General features: G+C 38.4%; 1 protein-coding gene across 5 annotated transcripts in view; it reads left to right on the top strand.

The window, feature by feature from the left end:
* Positions 1-21,089, top strand: part of ptgs1 (prostaglandin-endoperoxide synthase 1) — a 42,445-nt gene that overhangs the window by 14,290 nt on the left and 7,066 nt on the right. For 2 of the 5 annotated variants that reach the window (XM_087251183.1, NM_153656.2), the window contains 6 exon segments: positions 980-1,120; positions 8,936-9,079; positions 9,253-9,434; positions 9,678-9,761; positions 16,868-17,114; positions 17,237-17,523. In XM_087251183.1, the coding sequence (XP_087107309.1) occupies positions 980-1,120; positions 8,936-9,079; positions 9,253-9,434; positions 9,678-9,761; positions 16,868-17,114; positions 17,237-17,523 (1,085 nt within the window). 5 annotated transcript variants of the gene reach the window in all.

Below are 21,089 nucleotides of genomic sequence, written 5' to 3' on the forward strand. Positions count from 1 at the left end.
CCAATGGGGAAGAGGTTATAAAATAGGATTGGGATTGGTCCTTATATGGTACTTTCTTACAGATTAATGGCAAAATACAATCATTCACTAATGCGCTACAGTAATAATAAGGTTTAACACTGAAAAATGAAAGCTAACATTTCCTGCGTTTTAATGTTGTACATTTAAATCCACATTATGTTAAGATATAAATCTCTGGTTAGATGGCTGAATGATTTAAACAGAACAATAAACTATCACATATGGTCTTTAAGTTTTCAGACGTAGTCCAACATCTGGGAAAGTCAATTTTTTTGGGTTGAGAGAAAGGCATAGGACCAGTTTTTATTCTCCCATAACCCCCTGTCTGTATCGGCCAGCCCTACTGTCTGTCTCCTTTTCCGTTTCTACTTCCTGTCTCTCGCTCTCAACTGTTTTTTTTTTTTTTGTTTGTTTTTTTTTTGTACAAGTGATCTGGCATATTAAAAGGCTGTGGGCAAAGCTTCAGTGAATTTTCTACTTCCCGTATGTGATAGTGTTAGTATAACTGTGTAAAAGTTTCCCAAACTATGAGGCCTGTGTTATAAAAGAGCTTTGTTTTCTGTAATATTGGTCTGACTTTATTTCAATGTACAACTCACGCTATTAACAAACTGTTTACTAAGACTTTTAGCTCAGTAAACTACTAATTAGTTGCTTAATAATAGTTAGTAATGTAGTAGTTGTTTTTTTTTATATGCATCAAATAGGATTTGGGTATTAAATAGGGATATAAAATCCTACTTTGTAAGTTCTATAGGCTGGTAATAAGCCAGTAGTAAATGCTGTGAAGTGTTTCTTAAACTAAAGTGTTACTTTGAAGATTTCGTTAGTGTTGATTTAATTTGTATGCAAGTGTGAGGTGTGTTAGACATGTATAGTTCCAAATTCAGATTCTCACACAGTTGTCTCTGGCATAATTTAAATAATTGTGTTTATTTTTTATGTCTCTCCTCGTCAGCTGAGCTCTGGACGCGGGTCTATCGACTCCTGAAGCCCAGTCCGAATGTTGTCCACTACATCCTCACTCACTTTGACTGGTTATGGGACCTCATCAACAGGTCGTTCCTCAGGGATTGGCTCATGCGGAAAGTGCTCACAGGTTTGTTTTGCTGAATCTGAAAGAATTGCCGTTTATAAAGAGTTTTTTTTCCCCATAACTCCTTGAAATGCCAAATGTTCACACAGGTATAGTATCACCCGCATGTTTGTCCATCATGATTTTGAATACTTATTTATAATATTTTTGAATACTCTTCAGTCTAAAGCTAGTCTGTAAATTAACCACACCAGGTTTGCATGACTTCAGTCTCACCACCACAAAAAGTTTGTCTTTTCTGCATCCTTTATTTAAAATTGACAATTTGAAGCGTATGAATCTACTTGTGAAGTCTTACGTCGTGCGTCATTGCTTTTGGGTGCAAATACTTTATCAGATACCAAAAGTAAACAAAAACGGTACTTATATATACACTCAAAGTGTGGTGTAATACTGCAGTGAAATCATAATTCTAACATTTCACAAGGAAATCTCATTAGCTCTGACAGTAATTAATCATTTATTACATATTATTATCCAGGATGCTTATAGATATAATTTATATAATAGTGACTTCATTGCTTTTTGAAATCGTTCTTCACTAGACTCAAACCCCATCGTCATGTTCATCTCCTCTCTGCATCTTAAGTCCACCGAATTACATGGTGAGCTAACTGAACAAACTGGTAGCAGCTGGAAAGCTGTCCATACGGACGAAAGCGGTCAGCTGATAAGTGCGAGAAGGAACAGCGTCATACCGCCCCGTAGCGTTCATTTAAGAAATTAAATGCAGCCATACGTACTTCTGGCTACATAATTCATGGTTTCCAAAAATGTATGTAGGGCTATGTGATTAGAATGAGCCTATGTTGAATAACACCATATATCATTTGTAAGTCGCTTTGGATAAAAGCGTCTGCTAAATGACTAAATGTAAATGTAAAATGTACATCATTTGATAATCAGAATAAATAGTGATCAGAAATGGCTGATGAGATTCTCAATGAAAATCCAACACAGACTCATTGTGGATAGGTACCCCTGTCTACATTTTTGGAGAACACAATTTATGTAGCCAGAGGTAAATTAATAAATAAATAAATAAACATCTGGCCGAAAATGTGGTGAAATCAGGTGGCCATGAAGGCTTTTTTTTTATAGATTGCTTTTTAAACATTATCGGTTGGGTTTAGGTAAGGGGTTAGTCATTCGGTCAGTCAGTCAACAGCAAGCTGGCCTGGTCGGCTGAAGTGTATATTGAGCCAAAGACTATAGAATACACAAGACATGTTACTCAAAAACTTTTGAATGGGAAAAAAGTCAAACCAGGCTCATTCCGAAAATGTAGTCCTGTGGACATTTCTGGAGAGAGCGAAATACGTCCTGGGAGGTACATATTGTTGCAGTTTTTTGTTTTCGCGAATCCACGAGAGGCGATGTGTCCGCTTTTTCACATCTCAAATGCCTCTTGCAAGTGCCGTTCGCACCCACGCTGTTCTCACATTAACCAACCAGAGGCCGCTGTCCACCAACTGGATGACTGAATGATTGACTGGGTGACCAGCCAATCGACTGACCCACCCTCCTCCTTCCCTAAACCCAACCAATTTTACCGATTGACCCGCCCACCCGCTTACTACCCTAAACCCTACCAACAGTTTACAAAAGTCGTCCAGAAAAAAAATGCCCTCGTCTGATTTTTACCACGTTTTTGGATTTTACCACATTTTCACCCTGTTGTTCACGCTTTCATTTTATTATTTTTTTTGGATTCTTTTTTTTTTACCTGATTTCTGAACCCGATCTTCCCCGGACTCGAACCCAGTTGTCGTTGTCATCGTGGTCAACTCGTCTCTGCATCTCAAGTCCGCCAACAGACACAACGAAGTAACCAGACAAACTGGTTGCGGCGGGAAAGCCCTCCAAACGGAGATAAGCGGTCAGCCAGTAAGCGCCAAAAAGAGTGGCGTCATACCACCGCGTAGCGTTCACTTAAAAAAATGAACTGCAGCCATATGTACCTCCAGCTACATAACTCACAGTCTCCAGAAACGTAAGCGAGACTGTATTTGCAGAACGAGTCTGTGGTGGGAAAGTGTAGCTGCCAATATGGGGAATGAAGCACCGCCTTCTAGTACAGAAGAAAATTAGCGATCACTATATTGTGAATAAAGCGATGGCTATAGAATGACAATTCTCAAGGAGAGGGGATATGAGTTTCAAACATGAGTTTCTGCAGATTTAGTGTGATACGAACATATACATATGAAACTAAATAGATAGCTGTTGTTTAATTTTATTGGCTATTCGTAATATGAAATGTAATCTTAAGCTTAGCAAGTAGTTTTAGAGAATTTGATGTTTCCCCATTCAAACAGAATGCCTGAGCAAACTGCCCGAAAGACATTTCAAAGATGGCGCCAGAGTGAAATTACTTGCCTTAAAGGGACTTTGATTGTGCCCTCTGGTAAATTTTTGCAAGTAGAGGATGCCCAAGAGAAATCATCAAAAAGCATACACACCGGCCTTTTATGAACTTGCAAAAACTGCAAGCAGACGTAACTCCAGTTACGTATTTCGATGTCCTCAAAAATGTAGACCCAGGTACGTATCCGCAATGAGTCTGGATTGGAAAATCATTCATTCATTTATTCATTCATTTTCTTGTTGGCTTAGTCCCTTTATTAATCCAGGGTCGCCACAGCGGAATGAACCGTCAACTTATCCAGCAAGTTTTTTACGCAGCTGATGCCCTTCCAGCCGCAACTCTGGGAAACATTTACACACAAATTCACACGCACACTCATACACTACGGACAATTTAACCTACCCAATTCACCTGTACTGCATGTCTTTGGACTGTGGGGGAAACCGGAGCACCCGGAGGAAACCCACACAAAGGCAGGGAGAACATGCAAACTCCACACAAAAAACGCCAACTGAGCCGAGTTTCGAACCAGCGACCCAGCGACCTTCTTGCTGTGAGGCAACAGCACTACCTACTGCGCCACTGCCTCGCCCGAATTGGAAAATCAGTGCAGAAAAAAACTAATATGAAAGAATGCAGCATACAAAAATTGTAATGTAAAAACCAAACTACATCGTCTTCAATGATTTGGTCATACATACTACACTAATAGCTCATTAAATCTAAAATTCAGCCAACTATATCAATAACTGATTGGCGTCCAATGTAATTTGAATTTAATGAACCAACTTGGGTTCGAAATGTTTTTCCTCCTGGATGCTGTGTGACAAGAGCAGACTTGCAGACAGAATAAAATGGGTACGTGTATATATCATGGCATCTGAGCAGCCTTAAAAGGCGCTTTCCAACAGAAACTGCTTAAACTTGGTCTTCAAGTCCAGTGTCAGAGAAAGAGGAGAATACTTTCACTCAAGTGTAAACATAAATGTTTTATCAGCGCACAGACACTGAAGTCGTTGGCTGAGTATCTACTTCAAGACCACACATGCGGCATAGACAGAAATTCTGACTTTTGGAGATAAGATATTGTCTGTTTTGTTTGCTTTGGCAATGCTATTTATAATCTAAATGGCTTGGATGTAGTCGAGAGGTATTGTAATGGTCATGGTATCACTGAGAGGTTTTTTTTCTGATGCATCAGTGTTTGTCAGAGAAAATAAGCATGTGTAAATGTCTTTGTTCTGGGTTTTTTTATGTTCTTGTAAAGGGAGTCTCCTTTTACACAGCATCCTTTCCTTTATTTTCTCAGCCACTGCTGTTTTGAGTGCCCCTTTTTTTATGTACAGCCCCTTTTTTATCATTTCCTCCCAGTTGGCGCTTGTAATGTTTTCCTGTACAGTTTTATCCAGTTTAAATGTAATAGCAAGATACACCAGGGCCATAGGAGGCTATCATTTCAATCTGAACTCATTTCAGTGAGCCCAGTCGCCGGTTGCCATGGCAGCGCTCCTGTACTCTGTAAGAGGCCCTCAAATTCCTCATGTCCTGCACACTGCTGCGGGCCAAAACATTTCCCTGTGCGAGCCAAGTTACTGAATATCCGGAGGTATTGTTCCAGGAAAGTGTAATGGAGAGTATGTTAGCTCAGAACAAGTCTACCTGTATAATCGTGTGGCTCTTTTTCGTTTTTATGATTACTGTTGATGCAGCTCTTTAGAAATACATAGTAAATTTTTTGTGCGATCTGATCTCCGTATACTGTTCCAATAACTGAATGACTCCAGAAATTGGTTTATTTCAAATCAAAGAGGGTATCAGGCATTTTAAAATGTAAGTAATATGTGGATAAGTGCTTACTGGAGATAACAAACCGTTTCAAACAATTCAGTTCGATTTGGTGAGCTGGTTCAAGCAGTTCACTTAGAAGATCCAGTTAAAAAGAACGATTTGCTTGCAGTCGACCTTCACTACTTTATTGTTGATACCTTAAAACACTGGATTTTGCAAGACCTGAACAGATTTCTGATTTTGACTTTAGTTAATTGCGAGGCAGTGGCTACTGTCGCCTCACAGCAAGAAGGTCGCTGGGTTGCTGGTTCGAACCTCGGCTCAGTTGGCGTTTCTGTATGGAGTTTACATGTTCTCCCTGCCTTCGCGTGGGTTTCCTCCGGGTGCTCCGGTTTCCCCCACAGTCCAAAGACATGCGGTACAGGTGAATTGCGTAGGCTAAATTGTCTGTGGTGTATGAGTGTGTGTGTGAATGTGTGTGTGGATGTTTCCCAGAGATGGGTTGCAGCTGTAAGGGCATCCGCTGCATAAAAACTTGCTTGATAAGTTGGCTGTTCACTCCGCTGTGGCGACCCCGGATTAATAAAGGGACTAAGCCGACAAGAAAATGAATGAATGAATGAACTTTTTAAAATTCTTTTGTTAGGCGTTTGGAGACTGTAGAACGGAGGGTGTCATTTTTCTTTGATAAGTGTTTTCTCCTGTTTATGGCTAGTTAGGAAATGAGGTAAGCCTATGGTGTTTATTTGATTTTCTTTTATTGAGGTAAGTTAGTTTGCTCCTGCCAACATTTAGATTTATTCTGTTTGGCCTGGTCCGTGTTTTAATTTATTTTGAAGAATCAGAGTGATTAAAGAGGTCAACTTCTTAAATCTTGTTTGGTGAATACTGGCTGGGACAGGGATAAAAACCTCCATAAAAACTTTCCTCCAAACTCATAGAAATAGGTAACATTAGGGGCTCATCTAAAGGCCCTTGGAAACACTTCTTCTGTGGGTGTGGTGAGTGTTTTCTTATCTATATTTTGCTTGGCTCATTTGAACTTTATGTAAGAGAGGAGACTTCATCCTAGTGAAAATAGAGTTTGATTTGGTCATGTTTACTTTATCGCCAACATTAGAAGTATTTGACTGGTGTAGAAACAAGGATCTGACTTTAATTGCAGAATTCTTTAACATTTCAGTGCCCGAAGAAGACAAGAAAATGTAGACAAAATACGAGTTGTACAAAAAAACTTGTACAGGCAAGTTTATTACCTGAATGCTCTGTTTAGGGTGAGGATGATATTCAGATTGAAGCTGATGCCTTATTTGAGACCAATTTGGCAGATAGTCCAATGGTCCTCAATTTCAGTCCTCAGGCTCCTTCGCCCTGCACTTTATGTATGTCTTCCTAACCTAGCACACCTAATTCAGATCATCAACTCTTTAACAAAGCGATCCATGAACTGATCCTTATGTGTTAAATAAGAGAGACATATAAAGTGTGGTGGGCAGGGGGGCCAGAGGATCGTCTTCCATGTAGATCCCGCTGTAGCGATCAAGTTGAAAGCACTGGATCTTGCTCTAAAGCAAGCCCCTTTAGGGTTTAGCTCCAACTTGCCTCAACACACCTGCCTGAGTGTTTCAAGTATACCTAGTAAGACCTTGATTAGCTTGATCAGGTGCATTTGATTAGGGTTGGGGCTAAAATCTGCAGGACAACAGTCCTCCAGGAACAAGTTTGGTGACCCCTACTCTAAAGCATAGGTATTAAGCTCAATTCCTGGAAGGCCGCAGCTCTGCACAGTTTTGCTCCAATCCTGATCAAGCACAGCTGATCCAAATAATGAAGCTGTTCATGACTCTTTTGAACACCTTGATTATTTGGATCAGCTGTGTTTGATAGGGTTGAAGCAAAACTGCAGAGCTGCGGCCCTCTTGGAATTGAGTTTGAGACCTTTGCTGTAAAGCAGTGGTTCTCAAACTTTTTTCATCAAGTACCACCTCAGAAAAAATAGTTTCTCCAAGAACCACCAAAATGAGCAGTATTGAATACAGTAGCATAGTGGGCCCAAAGCAGCTACCACTCTGCACAGTTAAAAAAACGTGGCAGATTACCTCAGAAATATAGGCTATATGTCATATATGGCATATTATATCCATCATTTTTGATAAGTTTTGAAATGTGTGTAGCATGTACATGACATATTTCATTCCTCCGCGTACCACTAAATGAAGCCTGCGTACCACTTGTGGCACACGTACCACAGTTTGAGAACCACTGCTCTAAAGCATCAAGAGTGCAATACTCAACTTCTTTATTTGAAAGCTTTTGAAATGGAGGTAGATGGAGATATTAAACTGCACAAGCTAGATCTTGAGGTTAGAACCTTGCAAAATAAACCAGTTCTACATCCTCGATATACATCTCCTTCAAGTAATCTGGCCTGAATTTGAGATTGGTAAATATGGTAAGTTGGTACCTCATTTGAAGCTGAGGTTTAATGTTATTTTGTTTCCTTTGATTGTGTTGCTGCAAAATTGAGTTGGCCAAAAGACACGTGGTAACTTTAGTTACAATGTAACTTTTTGTGGCAAAGCTCAAGAGGTGTGCTCTGCTTTGTCAATAGAGGAATCATTGGATTGTGACACTGTACAGGCTGTAGTTTTGAGAGCATATGAACTGGTGCCAGAGGCATTTCATCAAGAGATTTAGATCTTGTTCAAAATCACCCAAGCAAACATTTGTAGAATTTGCAAAAGAGAAAGGGAGAAGTGGTGTTTTGCCATCAAAACCACAACTTGCTTCAAGATCTTGTGTTGTTGGTGGACTTCAAGAGTTGTCTGCCAGAAAGTCTTGTACATTTCAAGAATTCACACTAGCTTATGATTTTTGCATAGCTTGTTTGGCCTGCTGTCCCAAGAGAGAGCTCTGAGCTCAAGGGATCCTCAGGCCCAGGCGAGGGGAGATTTAGCTCAGGTCAATCTTAAAACTCTCTCTCTTCTGAGGCTAAGGTAAACCTCCTGAGAGTAAGACCAAAAAAAAAGATTTAGGCTTATTTTGCCTATAATAAACAGCATATTTCGACGGTGGTAGGAAACCGGGGGAAACCCACGCAGACACGAAGAGAGCATACAAACTCTGCACAGAAATCCCAGATGGCCCAGCGAGGACCCAACGCCTATGCTATTCTTACTATGAGGCAACAGTGCTAGTCACTGGACCACAGTGCCACCCATTCTAGATTAAGGTGGAAGAAGGGGAGGTGTAGGGTTTCTTCAACATGGTAAGATCTGAAAATGTGTAAAAATCAGGGGGCTATGATGGCTTTTCTTTTTCTGGATTGCTTTTGAAAACATTGTCAGTTAGGTTTAGTGAAGGGGGTGGGCACTGGTTAATTGGGGCTTTTGAAAACACTATTGGTTGGGTTTAGGGAAGGGGGTGGGTGGGAGCATCGGTCAGTCAGTCAACACCGGCTTCTGGTGGAATTATGCGAGAAGAGCAGGTGCGGATGCAAAAACTGCAAAAAAACGTACCTCCTGGTATATATTTTGCGCTTTCCAGAAATTTATATAGGGGTACAAATCGATAATGAGACTGGGTTGATATGAAAAAATCTTTGTGTTTTCTTGGGAATTATTTTGTCTGATGGTGTTTTGATTTATCTTCCCCTTTCACAGTAAGAGCCAACTTAATCCCCAGTCCTCCGACATACAATTCCAGATATGATTACTTGAACTGGGAGGCTTATTCCAACATCACCTACTACACCAGAATCCTACCGCCGGTCCCTAACGACTGTCCTACACCAATGGGAACCAAAGGTAAGAGATAGAGTTCACCTCAGTTTACTCCAGATCAGTGTAGCTTCTTCCTTCTGAAGGACACATTATCTGAAACTGCACTTTTTGTTTTGCTGTCTCATATGAAGCATTATTAAAATTCTTCCAGAAAACCTCGTGAGGCTGTTCTAAAATCATTCCATGTGTCTCTGCAGGAAAAATTAAGCTTCCAGACCCTAAACTTCTGGTTGAGAAATTCATGTTAAGGCGGAACTTCAGACTGGACCCTCAGGGAACGAATTTGATGTTTGCATTTTTCGCTCAGCACTTCACACACCAGTTTTTCAAGACTCACAACCGTGTGGGGCTCGGGTTCACAAAAGGTCTGGGTCACGGAGTGAGTAGCACATTTTAAGGTTTTTTTAATAACATACACTGTTTACCTCCATTCGTAAGTAATTGATTTGCACGTAAACAAGTAAAACAGAATTTCTGATACTTATTGGCATGTTAATCTGCTCATATGCACTGAAAACGAAACATTCATTTCTAAACAGCATTAGCTTTGCATAATAAAGTTCTGTTTACTGTCATCTTGAGTGCATTTAAACATAATTTTTGATTCGATATTGAAATGTAGGTGGATGCTGGACACATTTATGGAGATTCTCTTGATCGCCAGCTGGAACTGCGGTTGCACAAAGACGGGAAGCTGAAGTACCAGGTACTGCTAAGCAGCTCAGAGTCATAAGTTTAGACATAAGTCATGCTAGGCCGAGCTTTGCTCCAGTTAAATGTCAAACACCATTCTGTTCATGATCATCTCATTCATGAAAAATAATAAAAATAAAAATAAAATATTTAAAAATAATAATAATAAAACAATAGAGGGACCATCTGGAAATTTTGCTTCTCTAGATTTAAAATGTATAGTTATGTGTTTGAGTACAACACAGCTTTTGCTTTATTCTGTAAACTACAGATGACATTTCTTCCAAAGCATTTTACATTGAGAAATGACAGAATTGTGCTGTTTTCAGACATATTTTTGCATATTATTAGATAAAACAATACCAACGTTTTAAGCTCAAAAGTTAAGAAATCAATATTTGGTCCAATAAACCTGATTTTTAATTAGAAAATTGCTGTAAATGCTATTATTTTTATTTGAAAATGATACCAGATCTTAACAGAATGAAAGAACCATTTTAACACACGCTTAATAAATACAGTAAATCTGTTAGGAAAGTTATTAAATTGATCTAATTGTGATTTATTTAGATATTTTTCCTGAAATAAAATGGTTCTTTAGAGCATTTTGTCCATTAAATGACACATATGAGACATAAAGCTGTCATTTTCAGACAAGCTTATATGCAAATGTAGACAAGGCAATACCAATATTTTAACAAAAAAGTTAAGAAATCATAATATCTAAATTGAAGAACTGTTAAAGATGAATTGATTAATTAATTGAGTGATTCAATCAATGATTGAATGTTAAAAAGATCCAACAGATCTCATTTAACAGATGAAAACAAATAATCAAAACAAATGTTAAAATTTTTCTTAAAAACACACAGTGGTGGAAAGAGTACTGAAAAATCATACTCAAGTAAAAGTACCATTACGTGCCCAAATATGTAGTGCAAGAGTAAGTTTCTGTTGTAAATATTACAACAGAGTAAAAAGTAGCCCTTTTAAAAGTACTTAGGAGTAGCGAACAGTGTCGTGCAAATTACTTTAAAAAAGTAATAGTTACAATAGTTATAATTAAAAATGACTAATTACTACTGGAAAATACTTATAAATACTACTATTTAATACTATAAAAAATACAAAATAATCTGCAGCTCCTTCAGTAATTTAATATTCACTGAAAAACATTACATAGGTTGATCACAGCAGCTTGACTTATTCAAAAGACATAAAGAGTTCACCCAAAACGTAAAATTCTCTTATTAGTCACTTGTTCCAAACCTGTTTGCCTCTTTTAACATGAACAAAGAAAACTGCATACCTGTAACCATTGACATCCATAGTATGAAAAAGCACTGCAGTGTTTGGGTGTTCTGTGTTTGTCTGAGGTAATTAGTCTACCAAAATGTTTGTATACTCCAAAGTATGAAGCTGATCGGTGCCCTAGGAAATGCAAGTGTGCGCATAATGCCTTCTCTCTCGATCCTGCACAAAAAATAGGCTAAGTTGGGTTGCCATGTTTTGTGGTGCTGGTGTCGTAGAATGCTTTCTATTCAAGTGAACAAGTTGCTGGTCAAGGTAAAAGCAGTCAAAAGTTATTTACAAGGCTTCTGCAGGGTCTTAAAAAGTCTTAAATCTTCAAATCCAAATTTTAGGCCTGAAAAAGTCTTAAATTAACTGAAATATTTTGTTGTAGGTCTTAAATCTTTTTTTAAACAGGTCTTAATTTTCCTTTGTTCATAAGTTGCTACCTAATCATGGACAAAACCCATACAATCATCAACAATCCATCTCAATAAAAACATATTATCATAACTATTTATCATAATGGTTTCATTATTTTCCTTACAATAACATTTCTTTAAAAGTTCTCAATGTATTTTCTGCTAAGGACACCGACCTGGACAGATTGTGCATAATTTAGTTTTTGAAAGTTTTAAATCTTTTTTTTTTTAAGAAAGTTTATGTTGGAAAAAAGTGTATGGTATAAGTAGAGCTAGCTTGTTTTTACAATATTTAAAATATTTTTTATTATTATTAATATATTATTGTATTATTAAATGTATTAAATGATAATATTTATTTTTTTTGAAAGGGCAAATCAAAACATCTTTTTCATCTGGGCCATTTGAAAAATTCCTTAGCCTTTAGCCCTTTATGAGTCTAAAATTTTATTCATAATGATCTTAATAATGTCCTAAAAAGTCTTGATGAAACCTGCAGAAACACTGTATTTATAGACTGGACATAGACTGCATTTCACAGTAATACTTTTGTTTTTACACTCAATGAAATTAAAGTAATGTCTGAATTTTCACTTGAAGAAGCAGCCACTCTTGACAGCAACCATTTCAGCTCACGTTCTTCAGCATTTTAAAAGTAGATGCTTATTAACTGACGTTGCAGCGAAAAATGTAATTTAAAAGAAGTGTTTTTTCTTCTAAAAACTATAATTGTATTGTAAGTAACACAATTAAACTGGCTTTAGTAACTGTAATCAAATTACACAAATTTTAAATGTAATTAGAATACAGTAACGCGTTACTTTTGGTAGCGAGTAATACATTGTGAAAGGTTACATGCAATTTGTGCGTGTATTTGAAAATGTAACATTATGTAGAGAATTTAGTTATTGTTCAAGGCCATTTGGCGATTTTAGTCATCATAAAGTAAACATCCTTCATCTTCTCATCAATGATGTGCAATCTAAACAGTCTCTGGGTCATTGCATTTAAAGATTTTGGACATTTTCTTGGACACTTTCCAAATATGTCTTGAAATTGATCATTGTGATACAATATGTTTTAATTTGTATTTTTTTGGAGAGGGAATTTGATTGGACTGATTTTTCTACTTTAGCCAATCCCCATAGACAAGAAAAAATAAAGTACTGACTGCAGGTTGAAGGAAAATAGTGAGGTAAAATGACTGATACAGCACTAAAAATATACTCAAGTGAAAGTAAAAGTACACATTTTTAAAACTACTCAGTAAATTACAATTCCTAGGAAAACTTTGTAATGTGTTACTTTACACCATGAAAACAAATCGGAGAAACTGGACAATTTACAAGTCTCTCTCTTATTTTTTTATAGCTGTATGTCATTTAAAAAACATGTAAATTTAATCCTATTACAGAGGACTCTCATATTCAAATTTCTAACATCTTCTAATAGAGCTTCACCTCTGCAGTTGCTTCACTATAAAACAACCAAACAACCATTACTGGTTGATTCTGCATGTGTTTTATGAATGAGAGCCTGTGTCTTCAGTTGCTTCATTTCACAGCTGTCTGCAAGTATTCCCTTCTGCAGATAACCTCATAGTGTGGCCGCAGGATTGTGGGTGTGATTATAGTTTCAACATGTGGTTTTGCTTAGAATTGAGTGATGTTATTTAAGATACTCCTCACTGTTTAGTCTATTAACAGGAAAAACACTAGTGACTAGTTCACTAACCAAAGTCTTTGAGAAGGGTATTCTGTCATTTACTCATCCTTCATGTAATGAATGGGTCAGAGCTCACCAAATCCAAATGCAGCTTTATTTTGGGATGGTCGTACAAGCAAGGTCAATACAGAAACAGGCAGGAGCAAAACAACGGTAAAACGATATCCCGAAGCGCAAGTGTTTCGAAACACTGCACCAAAACATGATCCAAAACACCCAGGTGATGTGAACAAGGTGATTCGAAATCGAAACACTCCGGTCATGTGACTAAAATTATTCTAAACACCATGTCATGTGACCAGAATTATTTGAAACACGAGAGGTGCGTTCGACTTCATGCAGCGCTGCGCAGATCGATCGAAATCTGTCTTAAAGCGGTGCATTCTGGTTAGAAATCTTGTCCGGATTGATGCTGCGCCGACGCCACGTGACTGTCACATGTGGCATCAAAGTACCGCGACAGCGCTCCGAGATCAGACGGCAAACTCAGACCGCGCAGCTTCTGAAGAGCGACTGCAGGAGCTTTGATGACGACACCGATATCACACGATTGGCCGAGTTCACCACATGACAACAAACACGTGTATTTCGGGTTTATAATTGGACAAATTCCGATTCAAAAGTTTCAAAACAAACAATTCACTTTTCACACTCTCTCTATCCTGTACACATCTTGCTTATTAAAAGACTACAATATTTACTGCAGTAATCATCTTTTGTTAAATAATCTAGTTATAAAGGCTGGCTTGTTTGCAAAGGTTTATTTCTAACTTTTTTGTACAGACTATTTACTGCATTCATCTCCATGAACGATTTAAATGATATATTTTAGTGTATATTTTAGTGAATAACCTAAATAAGTCTTACAGACTTAAAATAAAATAATCATCATCATTGATCCTGCCACCCTAAAGCTCTCTAAACAAATTAAAGTAAAGAACTATTTTATTAAATATTTATAAAATGGTTTTATTATTATAATATAAATATCTATTGTATTTCCTGTCTAGCAGTTTAAAGGCTACCTGCTCTTTCTGGGAAACTTCTACATAGCTCACTTATTTTACCTTTTGTTCTTTTCAACACAATCTTTTTGGATTAAAATGCTTTTTTGAAAATTCATTTATTATCCAAAATAATGTCATTTATTAAGACCTAATCAAAACACCTTGTTTTGCTTTTTACATTGGAAATTTTTATATCTATAAATGTACATATATGTAAACCCATTTTTAGCATATTCAAACAAAAAGTATTAGCCTAAAGGTTGATGTTTAACTCCTAGAATTTATGCTTATTGCTTTGTATTTAATAGACCTGTTCGTTTTTATGTTTATATTAACCTCTCATTTCCTCTTATTTCTCTCATGCATTTGTTATATATTTTATTCATAATTCTCTCTTATTGTTTAAAAAGGAACTACAGTTTGTAGAAACTGTATTCTGTTTTATTTGTAAATGTTTTGTTGTTATAAACAAAAATAACAAAAAAATATGATGACGCCATGTTATCGGTCATCATGACTGCAGCAACTTTGAGTCCCGAAGTGTCCAGCTGTCCGTCTTGACTGCTCCGTTTTCAACTCCGCCCCCGCCTGCGCTCGGCTAATCTCGTTGATCACCGGCTGCAGCTGAGCTTCATGTCGAACGCACCTGAGGTCATGTGACTAAAATTATTCTAAACACCAGGTCATGTGACTAAAATTATTCGAAACATCAGGTCATGTGACAAAAGTGATTCAAAACACCAGGTCATGTGACTAAAGTATTTTAAAACACACAGGTCATGTGACTAAGGTGATTCAAAACACCCAGGTCACATGACTAAAGTGTTACGAAACATCAGGTCAAGTGACTAAAGTGTTTCAAAACACCCAGGTCACGTGACTAGAATGTTTCAAAACACCAGGTCACGTGACCAAAGTGTTTCGAAACACCCAGGTCATGTGACTGAAGTGTTTCGAAACATCAGATCATGTGACTAAAGTGTTTTAAAACAACCAGGTAATGTGACTAAGGGGATTAGAACACCCAGGTCACATGACTAAAGTGTTTCGAAACATCAGGTCACGGGACTAAAGTGTTTCAAAACACCCAGGTAATGTGACTAAGGTGATTTAAAACACCCAGTTCATGTGACTAAGGTGATTCGAAATACCCAGTTCATGTGAGTAAGGTGATTCGAAACACCCAGGTCATGTGACTAAGATAATTCGAAACACTTAGGTTACTTGAGTAAAGTGATTCGAAACACCCAGGTCATGTTACCAAGATAATTCGAAACACTCAGTTCATGTAACTAAAGTGTGTAGAAACACCCAGGTCACGTTACTAAGGTTATTCAAAACACCAGGTCATGTGACTAAAGTGATTTAAAAATCCCAGGTCATGTGATCAAAGTGATTCGAAACACCCAGGTCATAAGACTAAAGTGACTTAAAGCATCGGCCATTTCAGAAGTGATTTGAGATTTGGCAAATCTACGTTTGACTGATAGGATCGAAAATAAAACTGTCTCATGTAGCCTAGTGGACTTTGCATGAGCTCAGAATAACTCTGCTGCAAATGGCCCAAGTTTAAATTATGGCTTAAAGAATTTTAACAATGTTTATTTTTTTATGACTAAAAGAAGACATATTTATTCACAAAGTGTTCATTCGGATGTCAGACCAATGTTAAAACAAAACAATTTACAAGAACAGAGCATTTAAAAATTAATTTCAGGAACTGGTGCAAAAACCTCTGGGAGTTGTATTTCATATAGAGGCTGGTAGATGTGTAGTTCTCTAATGGTGGGCAAAGCGAGGCTTCATGAAACACTGAAACAAATGTGTTGAAACTGGAAGCAAATGTGCAAAAGCAAAACGTTTCGAAACTTGTCTCTAAAGTGACACCTCGTGGTATTGCTGTGGAACAGCTTCAGCTAACAAATAGTTAAGCAAATTGAGGTATTAAACCCCAAGTTGAGGTTGATTTAGTGAAGTGGTGAGAGTTCCTGACTAGCATGCAGAGAGAATGGGTTTGATTTCAGGATGAGTGTTTGTACATGTTGGGATTCAAACTTAAGACTTTTGCAGCACAGTTACTCTGTGCACATGCATGGTCCATGATATCCACTGAATTTCCAACCCTGTCTGTCAAACGCAGATTTGCGAGGTCTCGAAATGCTTCTGAAATGACCGTTGCTATGAATCACTTTAGTCACTTGACCTGTTGTTTTAAATCCATTTAGTAACGTTACTTGATGTTTTGAAATACTTTAGTCATGTGACCTGGGTGTTTTGAGTCACCTTAGTCTTGTGACCCGGGTGTTTCGGATCATGCTTTGGTGCAGTGTCTCAAAACACTTGCGCTTCAGGATCTCGACACTGTATGGAAATGTCAGTTTCATGTCAGCCATTCCTATAGTTCTCCAGCGACTTGCAAGTGCTAGATCACTGGTAATCGTGACACTCCTATTGTTTAAAAGCTTAAAATTACTTTTAAAAAATTTAAAACTGCTTTTATTCCACTCAAACTAAAAGAGGTAAGACTTTTCCCAGAAAAACAAATGTTACTGGAAATACTGATGAATTCTTGATGAATTGCAAGCTCAACTATATTTATTTAATGACCCCTCATAGTGAAAATAAGTATTGAAACATTCTCTCAGTTTTGTGTTGTTCTCTGTGGTTTTCTGTAGGTGCTCAACGGTGATATTTACCCCCCGACGGTGCTGCATGCACAGGTCAAAATGAGTTACCCTCCATCAGTCCCTCCAGAGCAGCAGTTGGCCATCGGGCAGGAGGTGTTCGGGCTGCTGCCAGGGCTCGGCATGTACGCTACCTTGTGGCTTCGTGAGCACAACCGTGTGTGTGAAATCCTGAAACAAGAACATCCAACCTGGGGTGATGAGCAGCTCTTCCAGACCGCCAGGCTCATCATTATAGGTGCAGATTGTCTCAGATTAGAAAGTCTTTCCACTTTTCTTTAAACACTGAAAATCTTGTACCTGCAGGATTTGAAAGAACTTTATCCCCATTTTAACTGTGAACTGTTGACTTGACTCAAGGTGAGACCATTCGTATCGTAATCGAGGAGTACGTGCAGCATCTGAGCGGTTACCGGCTGAAGCTGCATTTTGACCCCACGCTGCTCTTCAACTCACAGTTCCAGTACCAGAACCGCATTTCAGTGGAGTTCAATCAACTTTACCACTGGCACCCGCTCATGCCTGACAGCTTCTACATCGACGGAGACCTCATTCAGTACTCAAAGTTCATATTTAACACATCGATCCTCACCCATTATGGCTTGGAGAAGCTGGTGGAGGCCTTCTCAATACAACCCGCAGGACAGGTAACAACACTATGAAGCAATAATATCCAGCTGTAGACTCACAGACCCACACACGTATCAGGACAAACAATCCAGGCTTCCAAGTGAGAGGGTCTTTCAGTGCGAGTATTTTGATTACGGCTAGAAGAGTTACAGCCGTGGCTTCTGAGAATGTACACATACATATAGCATCATTTTTGTGATGCTGTACAACAATAAATACTGTTTTTCAGTACTGTGAGGGTTAGGTCAAGAGTTGTCATAGGTGTAGATGTCAATAAAACACAGACTACTGTAAGGGGTAGGTTAAGGGTTGTCGTAGGTGTAGACGTCAACAAAACACAGATTACTGTTAGGAGTAGGTTAATGGTTGTCGTAGGTGTAAACGTCAATAAAACAGATTACTGTAAGGGGTAAATTAAGGGTTGTCTTAAGTAAAGACGTCAATAAAACACAGGTTACTGTAAGGGGTAGGTTAAGGGTTGTCGTAGGTCTAGACGTCAATCAAACACAGATTACTGTAAGGGGTAGCTTAAGGGTTGTCGTAGATGTAGACGTCAATAAAACATAGGTTACTGTAAGGGGTAGGTTAAGGGTTGTGGTAGGTGTAGACGTCAATCAAACACAGATTACTGTAAGGGGTAGCTTAAGGGTTGTCGTAGATGTAGACGTCAATAAAACATAGGTTACTGTAAGGGGTAGGTTAAGGGTTGTCGTAGGTGTAGGCGTCAATCAAACACAGATTACTGTAAGGGGTAGGTTAAGGGTTGTCGTAGGTGTATGCGTCAATAAAACATAGGTTACTGTAAGGGGTAGGTTAAGGGTTATCGTAGGTCTAGACGTCAATAAAACAGGTTACTGTAAGAGATAGGTTAAGGGTTGTCGTAGGTGTAGACGTCAGTAAAATACAGATTACTGTAAGGGGTAGGTTAAGGGTTGTCGTAGGTGTAGACGTCAACAAAACACAGATTACTGTTAGGAGTAGGTTAATGGTTGTCGTAGGTGTAGACGTCAATAAAACAGATTACTGTAAGGGGTAAATTAAGGGTTGTCTTAAGTAAAGACGTCAATAAAACACAGGTTACTGTAAGGGGTAGGTTAAGGGTTGTCGTAGGTCTAGACGTCAATCAAACACAGATTACTGTAAGGGGTAGGTTAAGGGTTGTCGTAGATGTAGACGTCAGTAAAACATAGGTTACTGTAAGGGGTAGGTTAAGGGTTATCGTAGGTCTAGACGTCAATAAAACAGGTTACTGTAAGAGATAGGTTAAGGGTTGTCGTAGGTGTAGACGTCAGTAAAATACAGATTACTGTAAGGGGTAGGTTAAGGGTTGTCGTAGGTGTAGACGTCAACAAAACACAGATTACTGTTAGGAGTAGGTTAATGGTTGTCGTAGGTGTAGACGTCAATAAAACAGATTACTGTAAGGGGTAAATTAAGGGTTGTCTTAAGTAAAGACGTCAATAAAACACAGGTTACTGTAAGGGGTAGGTTAAGGGTTGTCGTAGGTCTAGACGTCAATCAAACACAGATTACTGTAAGGGGTAGGTTAAGGGTTGTCGTAGATGTAGACGTCAATAAAACATAGGTTACTGTAAGGGGTAGGTTAAGGGTTGTGGTAGGTGTAGACGTCAATCAAACACAGATTACTGTAAGGGGTAGCTTAAGGGTTGTCGTAGATGTAGACGTCAATAAAACATAGGTTACTGTAAGGGGTAGGTTAAGGGTTGTCGTAGGTGTAGACGTCAATCAAACACAGATTACTGTAAGGGGTAGGTTAAGGGTTGTCGTAGGTGTATGCGTCAATAAAACATAGGTTACTGTAAGGGGTAGGTTAAGGGTTATCGTAGGTCTAGACGTCAATAAAACAGGTTACTGTAAGAGATAGGTTAAGGGTTGTCGTAGGTGTAGACGTCAGTAAAATACAGATTACTGTAAGGGGTAGGTTAAGGGTTGTCGTAGGTGTAGACGTCAACAAAACACAGATTACTGTTAGGAGTAGGTTAATGGTTGTCGTAGGTGTAGACGTCAATAAAACAGATTACTGTAAGGGGTAAACTAAGGGTTGTCTTAAGTAAAGACGTCAATAAAACACAGGTTACTGTAAGGGGTAGGTTAAGGGTTGTCGTAGGTCTAGACGTCAATCAAACACAGATTACTGTAAGGGGTAGGTTAAGGGTTGTCGTAGATGTAGACGTCAATAAAACATAGGTTACTGTAAGGGGTAGGTTAAGGGTTGTGGTAGGTGTAGACGTCAATCAAACACAGATTACTGTAAGGGGTAGGTTAAGGGTTGTCGTAGATGTAGACGTCAATAAAACATAGGTTACTGTAAGGGGTAGGTTAAGGGTTGTCGTAGGTGTATGCATCAATAAAACATAGGTTACTGTAAGGGGTAGGTTAAGGGTTGTCGTAGATGTAGACGTCAATAAAACATAGGTTACTGTAAGGGGTAGGTTAAGGGTTGTGGTAGGTGTAGACGTCAATCAAACACAGATTACTGTAAGGGGTAGGTTAAGGGTTGTCGTAGATGTAGACGTCAATAAAACATAGGTTACTGTAAGGGGTAGGTTAAGGGTTGTCGTAGGTGTAGACGTCAATAAAACATAGGTTACTGTAAGGGGTAGGTTAAGGGTTGTGGTAGGTGTAGACGTCAATCAAACACAGATTACTGTAAGGGGTAGGTTAAGGGTTGTCGTAGATGTAGACGTCAATAAAACATAGGTTACTGTAAGGGGTAGGTTAAGGGTTGTCGTAGGTGTAGACGTCAATCAAACACAGATTACTGTAAGGGGTAGGTTAAGGGTTGTCGTAGGTGTATGCGTCAATAAAACATAGGTTACTGTAAGGGGTAGGTTAAGGGTTATCGTAGGTCTAGACGTCAATAAAACAGGTTACTGTAAGAGATAGGTTAAGGGTTGTCGTAGGTGTAGACGTCAGTAAAATACAGATTACTGTAAGGGGTAGGTTAAGGGTTGTCGTTGGTGTAGACCTCAATAAAATACAGATTACTGTAAGGGGTAGGTTAAGGGTTGTCGTAGGTGTAGACGTCAGTAAAATATAGATTACTGTAAGGGGTAGGTTAAGGGTTGTCTTAGGTGTAGACATCAATAAAACATAGGTTACTGTAAGGGGTAGGTTAAGGGTTGTCGTAGGTCTACATATCAATTAAATACAGGTTACTGTAAGGGGTAGGATTAAGGTTGTGGTAGGTGTAGACATTAATAAACTACTACAGGTTAATGTACAATCTCAAAAAAAAAAGATATGCAAACTGTCACCGGGGTGGTACCTTTTCAAAAGGTACAAATTTGTACCTTAAAGGTCCAGATTAATACCTTAAGGGTACATATTGGTACCTAAATAGTACAAAAGTGTTTCTCTTTAAACTGTTAGGTACTAATATATATGTTTTAGGTACCAATATGGATCCTTTTGAGAAGGTACCACCCAAGTGACAGCTCACATACAGCAGATGGTCAATGGCGATTTGACCATTAGTAAAATTATTAGTTCTGCTGATGTTTTTAAATTCCAGTTTTGATAATGTATAGTGAGGACATTCTCATGTCATGTTCAATGTGCC

Source organism: Danio rerio, chromosome 5, assembly GCF_052040795.2.
Source record: "Danio rerio strain M-AB ecotype USA chromosome 5, GRCz13ab, whole genome shotgun sequence".
Classification (NCBI taxonomy): domain Eukaryota; kingdom Metazoa; phylum Chordata; class Actinopteri; order Cypriniformes; family Danionidae; genus Danio; species Danio rerio.